This window comes from Lepidochelys kempii, chromosome 2, assembly GCF_965140285.1.
Source record: "Lepidochelys kempii isolate rLepKem1 chromosome 2, rLepKem1.hap1, whole genome shotgun sequence".
NCBI classification, from domain to species: domain Eukaryota; kingdom Metazoa; phylum Chordata; order Testudines; family Cheloniidae; genus Lepidochelys; species Lepidochelys kempii.
Genome location: NC_136381.1, coordinates 71,865,654 through 71,884,745, shown reverse-complemented (window position 1 = coordinate 71,884,745; position 19,092 = coordinate 71,865,654). Strand labels below are relative to the sequence as shown.

The window sequence follows — 19,092 nt, the reverse complement described above, 5'->3', positions numbered from 1 at the left end:
AAAAACGGGAGTATGCTAATAAAATTTGTGGATGACACAGAGTTGGGAAACATTGCCAATACAAAGGAGGACCAGAATATCATATAAGATTTGGATGACCTTGAAAACTGGAGTAATAGAAATGGGATGAAATTTAATAGTGCAAAGTGCAAGGTCATGTACTTAGGTAGTTGTGACGGAATGTACTCGTGTCCACATCCTGAACACTATTGCAATAATCTTTGTATAAAGTATGCCTTGTGAGATATTTAAAAACTCAGTTTGTTGACCAGTAATATCATGGCAAAATGCATACAGCAGTGTTATATGTGAAGCTGATAGGCCATTACTTGCTAAGTGGCCATTCTTTGGCAGGAAAGGGGACAAGGGCAAACAAAATCTACATCTTAGCAAAGAAACAGCATGGAGTTGCCTTCCACACAGACTGCCTGTTGCCTTTCTCCCAGCTGGAAATGCTTCTCAAAACAGGCAACAAACTATAAAAAGACACCCCAACGCACCCCCTCTTCCTCCCTTTCTGTCCATCGATTCACTGCACAAAATGGGACAAAGGAGCAGCCATTAAACAGAAGAAGGGATCCTGGCCTAAGAAGTTTAGCCAGTAAGACTGTTGAAAGCATGTGGAGAGAAAAACTTCGCTTTGACTTTAACATAGTTTAGTAAGGTAGGCATTAGTTGTGTTTTCTCTTTATTTTTCTTGTAACAATTTCTGACTTTTATTCCTCATTACTTGTATTCACTTAAAATCTATCCCTCTGTAGTTAATAATCTTGCTTTATTGTTTTATCTAATCCGGTGTGTTTAAATTGAAATGTCTGAAGAACTAGTAAGATGGCATAGTATTATCTTAAATAAATAATGGACTTAACATACTTGTATTGTCCTGGAGAGGGCAGTACAGGACATATATTTCTGGGGGGAAATCTAAGACTGACAGTGTGTTCTGGTCACCTTGCAGTATAACCAAGGCTGGTGAGAGCCAAGGTGTTACTGGTGGGCTGCAACACACACAGAGACATAGCTGGAGGCTGTTTGTGAGAAGTCCAAACTGGAGGCTACAGCTGTAAAGCAATGGAAAAGGAACCCCATGTCATAAATATAAAGGGAAGGGTAACCACCTTTCTGTCTACAGTGCTATAAAATCCCTCCTGGCCAGAGGCAAAACCATTTCACCAGTAAAGAGTTAAGAAGCTAGGATTACCTCGCTGGCACCTGACCCAAAATGACCAATGAAATCTAAGGGGGACCAATGAGGGAACAAGATACTTTCAAAGCTGGGGGGAGGAGGGGGTGGAACAAAGGGTTTGTCTGTCTGTGTGATGATTTTGCCGGGAACATATCAGGAATGCAGCCTTACAACTCCTGTTAAGTTAGTAAGTAATCTAGCTAGAAATGCGTTAGATTTCCTTTTGTTTAATGGCTGGTAAAATAAGCTGTGCTGGATGGAATGTATATTCCTGGTTTTGTGTCTTTTTTGTAATTTAAGGTTTTGCTTAGAGAGATTCTGTATGTTTCAAATCTGATTACCCTGTAAGGTATTTATCATCCTGATTTTACAGAGGTGATTCTTTCACCTTTTATTTAATTAAAATTCTTTTAAGAACCTGGTCGATTTTTCATTGTTCTTAAGATCCAAGGGTCTGTGTTCACCTGTACAAATTGGTGAGGATTCTTATCAAGCCTTCCCCAGGAAAGGGGGTGTAGGGATTGGGGGGATATTTTGGGGGAAGATGTCTCCAAGTGGGCTTTTTCCCTGTTCTTTGTTTAAAACACTTGGTGGTGGGAGCATACAGTTAAAGGACAAGGCAAAGTTTGTACCTTGGGGAAGTTTTAACCTAAGCTGGTAAGAATAAGCTTAAAGGTCTTTCATGCAGGTCCCCATATCTGTACCCTAGAGTTCAGTGTGGGGAAGGAACCTTGACACCCCATCTTAGAGGACAGGGTGATATGTCTACTCATTAGTCTGGACTGTACCATAGGTATGTCAGTTATATTCTGCTATAAGTTGGGGATGTACCAGCTGGAAGCAACAGAGTAGGGGAAATACCTGGGTGTATTGGTTGATGACAGGATGACTATGAGCAGCTAATGTGATATGGCTGTGAAAAGGCTAATTAAATCTTAGGATGCATCCAGTGAGGTATTTCCAGTAGAGACAGGGAAGTATTATTACCATTATACAAGGCACTGGTGAGACCTGATATGGAATACTGGGTGCAATTCTGGTTTCCCATGTTAAGAAAGACGAATTCTGGAACAGATGCAGAGAAGGGCTACTAGGATGATTAGAGGAATGTAAAACCTACCATACGAGAGGAGACTTAAGGAACTTGGCTTGTTTAGCCTAACAAAAAGCAGGCTGAAGAGATATATGATTGCTTTCTATAAATATATCAGAGGGATAAGCACGAGGGAGGGAGAGGAGTTATTTAAGTTAATGGCCAATGTTGGTACAAGAACAAATGGATATAAACTGTCCAACAACAAGTTTAGGCATGAAATTATATGTTTCTAATCGTAAGAGGAGAGGGTTTCTGTGTAACTTTGAAGCTGTGATGTACCCTGCATCTATTCCCCCTGTCTTTGAATCTGATCAACTCAGTGTAACACTGCCGTATGCCAAATAAAGATACCTGAGTGACGGAAGCTGGAGTCGAACTGAGTTCTTGGGAAACTGAGTGGAAAGAGGTCTCTGAGCGAATCCCAACAAGGACTTCAGTACCTCAGCCAGAGGTTATGGCACTATTGTAAGAGTAGGTGGGTGAGGTTCTGTGCCCTGCAACTTATGGGAGATCAGACTAGATAATCATGATTGTCTGTTTTGACCTTAATGTCTATGAGTTAGCCACCTGTGCAACAGCTTCCCTTTTCCATTTATATCCCTGCCCCGGACTAGCCATGTGAGAGGTAGGGAAACTGGTAATGCCTCACATGCTGGGTTGGAAAGGAATACACCTCAAACTTTCTTTGCCTCTGATTAACTCCAAGTTATGATATAATGGAATGACAATATACAACCAATAGTTTACAATACAATACAACACAACACAACCAATTGGTCTAGTAGGACCAATTCTTTCAAACAACAATAGTGATTACTTAGATCCATGTCTACTTATATGAACTCTGTAGATGAATTGCATTTAAATTATAATTTAAAACATAATAGCAGTAAAGAATAAACTCTAAGGTAAATGAGAGGAAGGGTGCTTTGGAGCAAATTACCTGGAATAAAATAATAGAACATAATAAACAAATTATTATTTTAATATTAACTACCCTGTACAGGAAAAAAAAAAGGAGTACTTGTGGCACCTTAGAGACTAACCAATTTATTTGAGCATAAGCTTTCGTGAGCTACAGCTCACTTCATCGGATGCATACTGTGGAAAGTGTAGAAGATCTTTTTATATACACACAAAGCATGAAAAAATACCTTCTCCCACCCCACTCTCCTGCTGGTAATAGCTTATCTAAAGTGATCACTCTCCTTACAATGTGTATGATAATCAAGGTGGGCCATTTCCAGCACAAATCCAGGGTTTAACAAGAACGTCTGAGGAGGGGGGTGGGGGTCACTTTAGATAAGTTATTACCAGCAGGAGAGTGGGGTGGGAGGAGGTATTTTTTTATGCTTTGTGTGTATATAAAAAGATCTTCTACACTTTCCACAGTATGCATCCGATGAAGTGAGCTGTAGCTCACGAAAGCTTATGCTCAAATAAATTGGTTAGTCTCTAAGGTGCCACAAGTACTCCTTTTCTTTTTGTGAATACAGACTAACACGGCTGTTACTCTGAAACGTGTACAGGAACAAGATGCATAATTTCTGAACTAGAAGTTCAGATTCCATCAGCACATGCAAAGTTGTCACCCCTCTGAATCTTTTATATTAAAGATTAAAAAGTAACATGAAAACAAACTCAAGGCAAAGACTGGTTTTATAGTAAATATATTTGTTATTAGCGCTGAGAAAAAGCTGGAATTTCTTCTTACTGAAAAATGCCTATTGGACACAATAATTCCTTTGAAGCTTACCTCTGCAGATGTGGAATTGGGTGTGGCTAGTTCCAGAGGGAAGGAGGATGCTATAAACAAATAAATCATTCTGAGTGATTTGAACAAGCTTTGTTGTCTGTCACTGGAGATTCTAGAGCAGATGCCAAATCTAGTTGGATCCCATAGAGGTAATAGAGTTGGTAAACAGGGGGTGCTATAACCAGGTGGTCCAGTAAAAAGTGCGGTGAATCATGGGATTCAAATCTGAAAGAAATGCATCGAAGATAGCCACAGCTGGAGACAGGACACTCAATGAGGTGAGCCAGTACTCTGGGGTGGTACTGAGAATTCGCTTTCTCGTGTGCTTGGCTAGCTGGTTATTTCTCAGATGCTCAGCATGTATTTGATAGCCATATGTGGGGTTGGGAAGGAATTTTCTCCCATGTCAGATTGGTAGTGACCTTGGGGATTTTTCACTTTTCTCTACAGCATGAGGTGCAGGTTGCTTTCCTAGATCATCTGGGTCTATATAATTTATCCAACTCCCTGCCACTGCAGGAGTCTCATGCATAGACACACCTCAGTCCCTCCTATTCTCTGCCTGTCACATACACTAGTTTAGTCTCCTGAGGGCTGTGATACCTTGGTCTAATTTCAGTTGTTGGGTTTGCAGTTGCTGGGCGGTGTTGGTGGCCTGTGATGTACAGGAGACTAGATGATCTGGTGGCCCCTTCTGACCTTGAATTCTATGACTCTGGTTCAGGCCTTTCGCTGACAAGAAGTGCCCACAGATTGATCACAGGTACGGTTCACCTGTCATCCAGAACAATATCATATAGCGTTATAATATCATATATATAAATCATATACACAGAATCAATGACAGCAGGCTCTTAAAGAAGTATCTTTCCAGTGTGAAAGGAGGGACAGAGGAACAACAAAGAGGACCAGCTGCCCACATCTGATAGATCCAAGCTCCATCAATCTCAGGTGTTCCATCCCACCTGGATCCATAGAATTAACAGAATTAGGAATTCCTGTCTCTTCCTCACTCTGAAGCCCTGTAAGCCCCTACCCAGTGAGGGGCCAAAGGGACAATCATCCCTTTAATTTTTAAATTAATTTCACATTTTATTACATAGTAATAATAGACAGCATGTTTAAAACAAACATAAGGACATACTTCTTCATACAACACAGAGTCAACCTGTGAAACTTGTTGCTAGGGGATGTTGTGAAGGCCCAAAGTATAAATGGATTCAAAATAGAATTAGGAAAATAGGTCCATCAATGGCTATTAGCCAAGATGGCCAGGGACACCACCACAAATTCTGGGGGTCCCTGAGCCACTGACTGACAGAAGCTGGGATTGGATGACAGGGGTTGGATCACTTGATAATTGCTTTGTTCTGTTCATTCCCTCTGAACCAGTGGTGCTCAACATGCAGCCTGTGGGCCGAATGCAGCCCATCAGGGTAATCCGCTGATGGGCCGCAAAACAGTATTTATATTGACCGTCCATAGGCACGGCCACCCACAGCTCCCAGTGGCCGCAGTTAGCCATTCCCGACCAACCGGAACTGCGGGAAGCGGCAGCCAGCATGTCCCTGTGGCCCGTGCCACTTCCTGCAGCTCCCATTGGCTGGGAACAGTGAACCGCAGCCACTTGGAGCTGCGGGAGGCTGTGTCTATGGACGGCCAATGTAAACACTGTTTCGTGGCCCGCCAGCAGATTACCCTGGCGGGCCGCATGCATGCTCTGAAGCATCTGGCTCCAGCCACTGTCAGAAGAAAGGATACTGGGCTAGGTGAACCGTTGGAGTGACCCTGCATGGCCATTCTTATGTTTTAATAATGGTATGATTGTATATTAACTCCATATTAAAGAACAGCAATAGAGGGGTTTTTTTAATGTTCCACCTTGCAGTGCTTTTCATTACGATACTGAAGGAAGAGCCAGAGAATTATAAATTTGTAATCTTGCATTAAGCAGCAGTGAGGATACAGACATGGACAGTTACACTTCAGGGAATACAGCTGTGCCATCAAAGTCCTCCAATTTAGGCCCCAACACCCCCTGCTGAAGCCTTGAGGTCCTCCACATGATCTCTGAAACTCAGGAACAAAGTCACTCAGTTAAATTCTCCGCTTCTTCTTCTTCTTCCGTATGGCTGGTGTAGACAAGCAACTACAATTTCACCTGAACTTTATCGCATCAAATGGCTACATCAGAAGTAGCAGAATTTATTGCAGTGAGGCCTCCTTCATATTCATAAATTGGGCATTAGGTAGTAATATGTTTGATGGTTTGTCATAGGGAACCACACTCACTTGCTGGGGAGTCCTTAATTTTCCATTTGTGCATTAGATGTCTACATCTACCAAGGTTGGTTTGGATTCGGTTCAGAGTTGACCAAGATGACTATGGAAGATTGAACCCAGGAACCTTCTGCATGGGATCCAGCACAAGGTGCTTATTTTTTAAGTCTTGTTTAGCCCAATCTGCTTTCCAAACCTCCTTCTGATCACAGTCTGATTGCATTAGGCAAAGTGGATGTTCCCAGAAAGGCTTGCAAGACTTAAGAGATGGGGCGGGGGCACTGTCAAGGTCTTGGTGGATAGGAAGACATCTGTTTTCCTGGATTCGTTGAGGTGCACAGAGTGTTGCAGCAATTCGGCGTATCAGTGGGGGAGCAAAGTTAAACAGAACATGTAGCTATGGCGTTGGTGTCAACTTTAGGGTTCCAGTGATGCACCACATCACTGTATTCAGCTGTATGTCAACAAGTCACGTGTGGCCACATCTGCTCCATATGGGTGAACAATATTCAGCTACTGAAAATACAAGTGCTATTGCAGATGTTCGCATCTCTGAGGCTGGTGCACCTCAGGTTGTACCTGCTAGTTTCTAAATTATGTTGGCTCTCATTTTTAACTTTGCAGTTACCTTCTCAAGGTGATCATGTAAGGTAAGAATGCGGTCAAGTTCCACTCTGAAGTATGCTGGCATGTAATTATGTTGCACATTTTTACCACAGAAAGCAACTTTGTGTGTTTTTGGCATTCCTATTATCAAAAGGCTTTCTGGAACAATATCTGTGAAGAGGATATACTAGGAAGCAACTGGGAGTAAGGGGAATGCAAATAACCCACTTCAAATCCATCCTTTTGAAGCTATGCCCTGGAGAGGAAAACCCATTGTCTACTAATTACTTGGTTCTGAAAAGTCCATCTCAAAGACCCCATAACTGTATAAAGTGTGGACTAAACATGTTTTAAGGTGCTTGTTCAGAGCTGAAACTGTAATGAATTTATCACCAGAAAATAAACCCTTTGGGTGATGTTTGGAAAGACTCCTTTGGTTGGTATGATATCTGGTATGCTCATTAGCATGCATGTAGGTTCTTCTATTGTTTTTATTTGTAGTCTCTGTAGTGCTTTTATCAGAAGAATAAAATAGGCTTGCATAGAAAGAACTGTGTGGTAACTTATAACTGTTGACAATTCCTCATGTCCATCTCTGAAGAGAAAGCAAGCAGGAATGCCTGGGCAGCTTGCCTCTGCTGGGAATAACATAGTGAAGGCAAGGAACTGTGAAGCCTGGAAATACCCCAGGCAGAAGGGAGAGAGACATGAGTCTCCACCCATGCCAGGCTACCGCAGGGGAGCTGGAAGCTTAAGAGTGTGTGCAACCATACAAATATAACAATTTCAAAGGGATAAAAAACCACAGACCTACAAGGCACTTAAAATGAAAGAACAGATGAATAGACCATGTAAACTTCTCCTCACCACCTCACTGACATATCTGACCTGACCATCCACATCTGGGCTGTTAGATTGGCTGGGTTCCAATGTAGAATCTAAGAATGACACTCCAGCCAGCCGATATCATCATGCACATTAAGCCATTCTCTGAGGCTGCAAACAAGAGAGCCACCTAGTGCTAGTTGTAACTGTGGTTTGTTTGATGTGAATATATACCCACCAGAAACTGGACTGAAAGCACCAGGTGAGTGAGAAGAACTGACAGATTCTAATGGTGTTTGGTCTCTATGAACTTGAGGTGCAATTTGAACCAATGTTCTACAAATGACGTTTATATATCCACCACCAATATCTCTTTCTAATTGTGTCACAGACATTCTGAAAACTCCCAAAATATTATGTGAGAGATGAATGTGGGGGTGCTCAGTGGTGAATGATGATCTGTACCCCAAAATGGGGTTTATGGAATGGATTTCTAAGATGGTGTGTTGGAATGTCAGAGGAGAGTAGACAATAGACTAGTGGACACACTGTCTGAGAGACAAACTGACACTTGGCTCAGTTTCAACAGTGCCCGAATTTCCAAAAAGGATTATGTTGGTTCTGGCTTTTTTTTTTCTGCAACTCAAATGGGGAACCCATCTAATTTAGCTTGTAGTGAAGGCTTACATGAGACTAAATACATGACTTTGAAATCACTCTCCCTAATGATTTGTTGCGTTTTCTAATAACCATAAGAAGGCTGTTATTCTCTGAATCACTGGTTACAGGCTCCAGAAGGGAAGAAATGCAGATATCTACTGGGGCTTATTCGGTAACCATGGTTGGCACAGACGATCTGTTGTCCCCAGATTCCAGTCTAAAAGTGGTAGAATTGCACTCAAAGATGGATAAGGGCAAGATACCCAAGACCTGAACTGCATGCTCTCAGAGAGCCGAGGAAAGAGGGCAGTTAGCCCTGTAACTATGACTATGTGAAAAAAGATACCATACCATCTTAGCCATGTAAGAGCTGAAAAGGAATGTTGTACATAATCCTTCCTGCACTCATTCTTCATAAAGAATTCCAGGCAGAACAGTGCTCAATGCCATGGAAAAAAATAAACCAAGTGGAGAGAGCAGAAAGTGTGTTTTAGGTGAACAAATCAAATATAGGAAACAAGAAGCATTGTTGTTTATAGAGTGAAAGAGATTACAAGTTTGCTAAAAGGATTCCATTAGTCAAATGCTAGCAGCAGCTATCATGTTTCTGCATTTCTTGGACTAGAACAAGCTCTTAGCATAGAGAACAATTGCCTCATTAAACACATGCCATCTCCCTCTTGTATTCTCCCATCCAGATGCACTTTTAACACCTTTTACATTATTCACAAAATGCCTTGATTTGTTACAATGACTTCAAAGTGTTCTTCAGGACTCCTGGTGAGTCAAAGTAATAAAATTCAGGGAAACATTTAATGTACCCTTAGGTGAGTATTTTTCTACTCAGCTCTCTATGCGTGAAATTCACCTAAGGCTTCCCTTTTGGTAGTTTCACTGCATAGTGAAGGAAAGCCACTATAGAGTGGTTGAGTCAGGGGACTGAACCTTCCCAGGCAATCTTCAATGATCTAAAACTCAAAACAGAGTCCTACAAAAAGTGGAAACTTGGTCAAATTACAAAGGATGAATATAAACAAATAACACAATTATGTAGGGACAAAATTAGAAAGGCCAAGGCACAAAATGAGATCAAACTAGGTAGGGACATAAAGGGTAACAAGAAAACATTCTACAAATATATTAGAAGCAAGAGGAAGACCAAGGACAGGGTAGGCCCATTACTCAATGAGTGGGGAAAGACAATAACAGAAAATGTGGAAATGGCAGAGGTGCTTAATGACTACTTTGTTTCGATTTTCACCAAGAAGGTTGGTGGCGATTGGACATCTAACATAGTGAATGCCAGTGAACATGAGGTAGGATCAGAGCCTAAAGTAGGGAAAGAACAAGTCAAAAATCACTTAAACAAGTTAAGAGAACGAGGAGTACTTGTGGAACCTTAGAGACTAACAAATTTATTTGAGCATAAGCTTTCGTGGGCTAAAACCCACTTCATCAGATGCATGCATATATATATATATATATATATATATATATATATATATACATACACACATACACATACACATATACATATACATATACATACCTACTGTATGTTCCACTGCATGCATCTGATGAAGTGGGTTTTAGCATATATATATATGCACACACACACACACACAACATGAAAAATGGGTTTTGCCGTACCCATTATAACGAGAGTGATCAGTTAAGGTGAGCTATTATCAGCAGGAGAAAAGAAACCTTTTGTAGTGATAATCAGGATGGCCCACTTCCAACAGTTGACAAGAAGGTGTGAGTAACAGCAGCGGGAAAAAATAAGCATGTGGGAATAGTTTTACTTTGTGTAATGACACATCCACTCCCAGTCTTTATTCAAGCCTAATTTAATGGTGTCCAGTTTGCAAATTAATTCCAATTCAGCAGTTTCTCGTTGGAGTCTGTTTTTGAAGTTTTTTTTGTTGTAGTATTGCGTCTTTTAGGTCTGTAATTGAGTGACCAGGGAGACTGAAGTGTTCTCCGACTGGCTTTTTGATGTTATAATTCTTGACGTCTGATTTGTGTCCATTTATTCTTTTACGTAGAGACTGTCTGATTTGACCAATGTACATGGCAGAGGGGCATTGCTGGCACATGATGGCATACATCACATTGGCAGATGTGCAGGTGAACGAGCCTCTGACAGTGTGGCGGATGTGATTAGGTTCTATGATGGTGATGGTGTCCCCTGAATAGATATGTGGACAGAGTTGGCAATGGGCTTTGTTGCAAGGATAGGTTCCTGGGTTAGTGTTCTAAAACCACATTCTACAAGCCATTACCCTCTGAGGGTTACCAAAAGAAACTACACCATCTGCTCCAGAAACTCCCTGAAAAAGCACAAGAACAAATCTGTACAGACACACACCTAGAATCCTGACCAGGGGTATTTTATCTGCTACCCAAGATCCATAAATCTGGAAATCCTGGATGCCCCATCATCTCAGGCATTGGCACCCTGACAGCAGGATTGTCTATGTAGACTCCCTCCTCAGGCCCTATGCTACCAGCACTCCTAGCTATCTTTGAGACATCATTGACTTCCAGAGGAAACTACAATCCATTGGTGATCTTCCAGAAAACACCATCCTGGCCACTATGGATGCAGAAACCCTCTACACCAACATTCCAGACAAAGATGGAGTACAAGCCATCAGGAACAGTATCACCAATAATGTCACGGCAAACCTGGTGGCTGAACTTTGTGACTTTGTCCTCACCCATAACTATTTCACATTTGGGGACAATGTATACCTTCAAGTCAGTGGCACTGCTATGGGGACCCGCCTGGCCCCACAGTATGCCAACATTTTTTATGGCTGACTTAGAACAACGCTTCCTCAGCTCTCATCCCCTAATGCCCCTACTCTACTTGTCCTACACTGAGGACATCTTCATCATCTGGACCCATGGAAAAGAAACCTTTGAGGAATTCCACCATGATTTTAACAATTTCCATCCCATCAACCTCAGCCTGGACCAGTCCACATAAGAGATCCACTTCCTGGACACTACAGTGCTAATAAGCAATGGCCACAAACACCACCCTATAGAGGAAACCTACTGACTGCTATACTTACCTACAAACTCATGCTTCCAGCTTTCATCCAGACCACACCAAACGATTCCTTGTCTACAGCCAAGCTCTACGATGCAACCGCATTTGCTCCAACCCCTCAGACAGAAACAAACACCTACAAGATCTCTATCAAGCATTCTTACAACTACAATACCCACCTGCTGAAGTGAAAATAACAGATTGACAGAGCCAGAAGAGTACCCAGAAGTCACCTACTACAGGACAGGCCCAACAAAGAAAGTAACAGAATGCCACTAGCTGTCACCTTCAGCCCCCAACTAAAACCTCTCCAGCACATCATCAAGGATCTGCAATCTATCCTGAAGGACGATCCCTCACTCTCACAGATCTTGGGAGACAGGCCAGTCCTTGCTTACAGACAGCCCCCCAACCTGAAGCAAATACTCACCAGCAACCACACAACAAAACCACTAACCCAGGAACTAACCTTGTAACAAAGCCTGTTGCCAACTGTGTCCATATATCTATTCAGGGGACACCATCATAGGGCCTAATCACATCAGCCACACTTTTTGCTGATGCAGACTAACATGGCTACCACTCTGAAACCTTAAACAAGTTAGATGTCTTCAAATCACCAGGACTTGATGAAATGCATCCTAGAATACTCAAGGAGCTGACTGAGGAGATATCTGAGCCATTAGCAATTATCTTTGAAAAGTCATGGAAGACATTCCAGAAAACTGGAAAAGGGCAAATATAGTGCCCATCTATAAAAAGGAAAATAAGGACAACCCGGGGAATTACAGACCAGTCAGTTTAACTTCTGTACCTGGAAAGATAATGGAGCAAATAATTAAGAAATCAATTTGCAAACAACTAGAAGATAATGAGGTGATAAGTAACAGTCAGCATGGATTTGTCAAGAACAAATCTTGTCAAAACAACCTGATAGCTTTCTTTGAGAGGGTAACAAGCCTTGTGGATAGGGTGGAAGCAGTAGATGTGTATATCTTGACTTTAGAAAAGCTTTTGATACTGTCTCTCATGACCCTCTCATAAACAAACTAGGGAAATACAACTTAGATGGAGCTATTATAAGGTGGGTGCTTAGCTGGTTGGAAAATTGTTCCCAGAGAGTAGTTATCAGAGATTCACAGTCATGCTGGAAGGGCATAACAAGTGGGGTCCTGCAGGGATCGGTTCTGGGTCTGGTTCTGTTCAATATCTGCATCAATGATTTAGATAATTGCATAGAGAGTACACTTATGAAGTTTGTGGATGATACTAATCTGGAAGGGGTTGTAAGTGCTTTGGAGGATAGGATTAAAATTCAAAATGATCTGGACAAACTGGAGAAATGGTCTGAAGTAAATAGCATGAAATTCAATAAGGACAAATGCAAAGTACTCCACTTAGATAGAACAATCAGTTGCACACATTCAAAATGGGAAATGACTGCCTAGGAAGGAGTACTGCAGAAAGGGATCTGGGGGTCATAGTGGATCACAAGCTAAATATGAGTCAACAGTGTAACGCTGTTGCAAAAAAAGCAAACATCATTCCGGGATGTATTAGCAGGAGCACTGTAAGCAAGACACGAGAAGTAATTCTTCCGTTCTACTCCGCAATGATTAGGTCTCAACTGGAGTATTATGTCCAGTCCTGGATGCCACATTTCAGGAAAGATGTGGACAAATTGGAGAAAGTCCAGAGAAGAGCAACACAAATGATTAAAGGTCTTTAAAAAAAAGAACTATGGGGGAAGATTGAAAAAATTGGGTTTGTTTCGTCTAGAGAAAAGAAGACAGAGGGGACATGATAACAGTTTTCAAATACAAAGAAGGTTGTTACAAGGAGGAGGGATAAACATTTTTTTTTTAACCTCTGAGGATAGGACAAGAAGAAATGGGCTTAAATTGCAGCAAGGGATGTTTAGGTTGGACATTAGGAAAAACTTCCTAACTGTCAGAGTGGTTAAGTATTGGAATAAATTGCCTAGGGAGGTTGTGGAATCTCCATCATTGGGGATTTTTAAGAGCAGGTCAGACAGACACCTGTCAGGGATGGTCTAGATAATACTTAGTCCTGCCATGAGTGCAGGGGACTGGACTAGATGACCTCTCAAGGTCCTTCCAGTTCTATGATTCCCTGTGCAAAGTGGAGATGAGCTCTTTACCAGCTCCACACACAATGGGCTAAGGGGGTGACTATACGGTCAGAAAATATGTGGATCCAGTTGCCACAAACTTCTAAACCTCAGCTGATACAGTAGGGTCACAACAAATATTGCAGTCAAAGGATTAGAGCAGCAGCCAAGGACGAGCTGTATTGCTACCTTATTCCTGCTCGTGGTTTGTGGAGTAAAGTCCATCTCTCCCTGACCCTCGCCTAGTTATTAAGCAAAGCCCAATCATGAGGTATTTGTGTGGGGAAAAATATTTCAGTGAGTGCATCTGTCATCATTATACTCCAAAGAGCCATTTGTAAAATGAAATTCAAAACAAAATCTGTATACTTTATCAAAGTCTGAATTCTTACTCATTGACTCCATTGATCATCCTCTAGGTTATTCTGCAAATCTCATTTCCATTTTCTCCTAACTGTGGGTTTTATCCCTTTCAGAGAAGATAATTTAAGGCTGTATATAAAGCTGAAAAGAGGTGCAAAGGATTTGCCCTTCTAAATTAAAGTAATGCTTCTAGGCAACAGCTGTTATCTTCAAATTTCAGCCCTAAATTTTTAACATAGCTCCTGGTTGTTATCTCTTTCAAACACTGGGAGATTTCTAGTGGAGAAACTTGTTTTCTGTAACTTTCTGAGGGCAAGAAATTTGGCGGCATGGGCAAAAATCTGGGAATACTGTGATACCTCAAACTTCCTAAATTCTGGTCATTATAGCAGAAACCAGCTCTTGGAGATTTATGTTACTGTGAATATTTATGTATTTAGAAATTTACATTATGCATATCATCAGGTTTCAAGATGCATACAAAATGTTGAAAACAAAATGTAGACAAATACGTCTAAAGTGTACTAAGAGGAATCTGGCTTATAAATGTTTAGGATTTAGGCTCATGCTTAGGATTTAGGCTCAGCAAGGGCTCTTTGACCATAGGATTTTCCTTCAGGTACAGATTTTGCAGAAAATAAAGACAGCTATATTATCGGTACTTCATGCAAGTAATAAAAATATAGTAGTATCTTCATGAACAATTTTGGGTACATTATAATGTTCAGTTTTTAACAAGCAGCGAGTGGGTTTTGGACACTACCAATTTTGGACACATCTGAGTTTACAAGCTCAAAGACTGAATCTGGTGTCTGTAAGATTCATTCTCTTCCTCTTTTTGAAGGGATACAACATTTTTGGTCATTCTGTGCTATTGTGTCATAATTAAGGCTAAGACCTGGTCATGGGTACTTTTAGTAAAAGTCATGACAAGTAATGACTTTCACTATAAACACCCCTGACTAAATCTTAGCTGCCCTGGCCATGCTGCACTGGGGGGCCTCTGGTCCATCCCCATCGACCACTGCTCTGTGGGAGCCTCAGGGCCAGCTGCCTGGGGCTGCTGAGCAGTGATTGGTGTGGCTACCCCGGGGGCTGCTGTTCCCCAGGGCTCCTGCTCCGGGCGAGGGTTGCCAGGTGTCCAGTTTTCAATCAGAATGCCTGGTCGAAAGGGGACCCAGAAGGCTCCGGTCAGCACTGAAAACCGGGCTGTTAAAAGTCTGGTCAGCGCACTGTCCTGGCACCGCGCTGCGCCCTGGAAGCAACCAGCATGTCTGGCTCCTAGGTGGGGAGACCACCCTGAACACTGGCTCCCCACTCCCATTGGGCAGGACCCGGTGGCCAATGGGAGCTTTGTATTGGTGCCTGTGGGCAAGATCAGCACACTAAGACTCCTTGCCCCCATGCCTAGGAGCTGGACCTGCTGCTCGCTGCTTCCAGGGTGCAGCGTTGAGCCATGACAAACAGGGAGCCTGACTTAGTCCCACTCATTGCTGACCAGGAGCCGCCCAAGGTAAGCCTGTGCCACAACCCCGAGCCCCTACCCCCTGCACTAGCCCTGAACCCCTGCAAACCTGAAGCCCCCTCCTACACACCAAACCCCTCATCCCTGGCCACACCACAGAGCCTGCACCCCCAGCCAGAGCCCTCACCCCCCCACACACCCCAATCCTCTTCCCCCAGTTCAGAGCCCCATCCTACACCCTGAACCCCTCATCCCCAGCCCAGAGCCCATAACCCCTCCTGCACCCAACCCCGTGCCTCAACCCGCAGCCCCCTCCCTAACCCCAAATCCCTCGGCCCCACCCCCCAGCCTGGAGCCCCCTTCCTGCACCCCAAACCTCTCATCCCCAGCCCCACCCAGAGCCCTCACCCCCACCCAGAGCCCTCATCCCCTCCCGCACCCTAACTCCCTGCCCCAGCCTGGAGCCCCCTCCTGCACCATGATCCCCAAATTTCAGACCCCACTCCAGAGCCCCCACCCCCTCTCACCTCCAAACTCCCTGCCCCAGCCCTGTGAAAGTGAGTGAGGGTGGGGGAGAGTGAGCCATTGAGGGAGGGGGAAATGTAGTGAGGGGGGCGGGGCCTCGAGAAAGGGGTGGGGCTAGGGTGTTTCTGTTTTGTGTGATTAGAAAGTTGGCAACCCCACTCCAGGTGCTGCTCCAGCTGTCCCCGAGGCTGCTGCTCCGGCCACTGCTGGAGTGGTCCCCGGGTATAGCTGTGCAGGGCCGCCAAGCAGTGGCTGGCGTGGCTGCCCCCAGGGCTGCTCCGGCAGCAGCCGCTGCGGGGCCGCCTGAGTGGCTGGCTTGGGGGTGGCTCCGGCAGCAACCAGTGTGGCTGCCACCTGAGCAGTTTGCCCTGGGGACAATTGTTCGGGTGGCCCTGGTGTCAGCCACGCTGGCCGCTGCGGAATCTCATGGAAGTCATGGAAAGTCACCGAATCTGTGACTTCTGCGACCTCCATGACAAACTTGCAGCCGTAGTCATAATTTATATTGCTGATTTTTGATATTGCAATAATAACTGAAATATCAAAATGGAAGAGCCCTATGAAATAATAGAAGATTTTGTATATTTTTTTGAAATACATTTAATGTATAGACACCCTGTAATGGTCACACTCCTTCATTGACAAGACAAGATGGATTTGAGAATATGAAATAAAGAAATGTGAATGAATAATATAGTCAATAGAATGCAACTGCCATTAGAGAGAAAGAGATGGAATTCTGAAGAAAAACAAAGAGCAACTCACACTAGAACAGTATGACAGTATCAAAAAGAGGATTAGAAAATGTAATTGCAGGCAAAGAAATATAGACAAGTGAATACAAAGACAATTGTTTCTGCCACTGTAAGTACATTAATGCAGAAGTTGCGTACAAATGTTTCCTTATCCTTATCATTTCTCATCTGAAAGATGGTTCTTCTGCTATTGCAATTCCCTGTTACATTATGGGGCATTGATAAGAAACTCAATAAATGTCACCTTTGCCTTTAAGTCATTTCTGAACCAAAGCCCCATGATATAAGGAGAACTGTGCCTGTGGAGGGGGCATCTTCTGCAAGAGTAAAAGAAAGGTCCTGGTTACTTGTGGTAACTAAAGCACTTTTCAAAAATGTAGACGTGTTAAGTCCAGTGTTACAGTCAATTTCCAGCTCTGGTAATTTGTTATATCCAAAATCACCGAATAGTTTCAACTAGATAAATGGTTTTTCACTTCTTGTCCTAAATTGTGCAGTAGTACTAGAGTAGAATGGCTAAGTGCAGTATAAACCCTGGGTGCAATACACTATGTATAATGGTTTGAGATCCTCAGTTCCTTCTGGATGAAAAACAGTATAAATAAAAGATATTATTGCAGGTCAAATTTCGTCGGTGAGATACAGCAATACATTGCAAACTGAAAAGATAGTAGCTTTTACTGATACTCACCTATTCCATCAAAATCAACATTCAGACCCTGTTTAACATGCTCCTGTATCAGCTGAAGTGTTTGCTCAAAAATCTCTCCTGCTCTTGCAATCTCTATAGTGAAAGGATCCCGTGGATAGTGGAATTGAGCCAACAGATCATTTGGAGTGAGGGGACGCCTGCAGAAATGAAAAGGACCTATTGAAACCAATATATTAAAACTAATTTCTATGTAGAAATATGACCAGAGTTTCTCTATAGATACTCAACATCTGAAAATAATCTCAAAGAAGTGAGCCTGCTTCAAGAGAATAGTCTTAAACTGATGGTGTGTAGAAACCCACATGCAATAAAATATTTAATTTTCTCCCCTTATATGGGTGTTTTGTGTATGTTCTAGAGCAAAGCCAAAGCAATCATAGACTGTTAACACTAAACAAAGGCAATGCGTTTGACCCTCTACAGTGGGATATCACAGAAAATATTATTGCTCATCTGACCCTCAGACTCTCCAACAGCGAACTCATAAAAATACATTTATGGTATTTTCAAGGAAAGAACATTATACTTTCTCCTGACCACCCTTTCTGGACTAGTTTCTGATTTCCCTTTTGTTAAAGGAAAAAAGCATTTAGAAAGAAAACTGTGTCAATTACTTGCCCCTCCAAATAAAGGGATAGCCTACTATTCACCCAGGAATGGCTGAATGCTACCATAAAATTCAAAGGTTAGACTGAATTGACCTGAACTTTATGACTAACAAGAAAAAAGGAGCTCCGGTGTCTAGCCACACTGCAACATATTATTGCCTTTACCTTCCACACTTAAATGCCAAAGAAATATAATACAGTTACTGTCTGTTCATGGAGGGAATCATAAGATAGTGATTTCACCAAGAAAACAAAAACCTAAGGCTCACACAGGAATGAAAACTTCTCAGGGTTAGCACTGTCAATCCCTTTTTCTGTACTGTACTGCAGCAGTGACAGCCTCTAAAACTTAACTGCTTTTTCTACAACTTTGCTCCCCTCTGCATTACACAATGGAGGAAGCACAGGGACTAAAGAGACCAAACACTTTGTTCCTGTCCTGAAGAGAAGGAGGAAAAGCAAAGCTAACTTTTTATGGATGTTCTGTTTGGTTCTTTCCTCCTGTTTCCAAAGCTTTGGCTACAGAGTTCCTGCCTAGGTTAGTCCTTGGCAAGAGGGCACATTGAAGCAGTAAGCCACATAAAGTAGTCAGGTGGCAGTTGAATAGCGATAGAGATGGGCCTAAAAGGTGAAATACTAAAAAAATATGTTTTCTGACTTTGCTCAGTGTTGAGCAGCATGACTTTCCCTTTGAAAGTTTAACTGATAATGAGTACTACTAAGAAACCATGTCTTGGCTACAAGCAAAAATATGTTTTGACTACAAGCCATGTCCTGGCTACAAAAAAATGTTTCATTACAGGACACTTTTTTGAATGCAATGTTGTTGTAGCTGTGTTAGTCCCAGAATACTAGAGAGATAAGGTGGGTGAGGTAATATCTTTTATTGGACCCACTTCTGTTGGTGAGATAGACAAGCTTTTGAGCTCTGTGTAAGCTCAAAAGCTTGTCTCTCTCACCAACAGAAGTGGATCCAATAAAAGATATTACTTCACCCACCTTGTCTCTCTAATATTTTTTTTTGTAATTTAAAAACACATACAAGTTAAGCAGAATAAAAATA

The 19,092-nt window shown here is 42.5% G+C and overlaps 1 protein-coding gene across 5 annotated transcripts in view; it reads right to left on the bottom strand.

Annotated features, from left to right (window-relative positions):
* PXDNL (peroxidasin like) overlaps positions 1 to 19,092 on the bottom strand; it is a 291,171-nt gene that overhangs the window by 50,318 nt on the left and 221,761 nt on the right. For all 5 annotated transcript variants that reach the window (XM_073331210.2, XM_073331214.2, XM_073331212.2 and 2 more), the window contains one exon: positions 17,401 to 17,558. In XM_073331210.2, the coding sequence (XP_073187311.2) occupies positions 17,401 to 17,558 (158 nt within the window). The remainder of the gene's footprint in view (positions 1 to 17,400; positions 17,559 to 19,092) is intronic.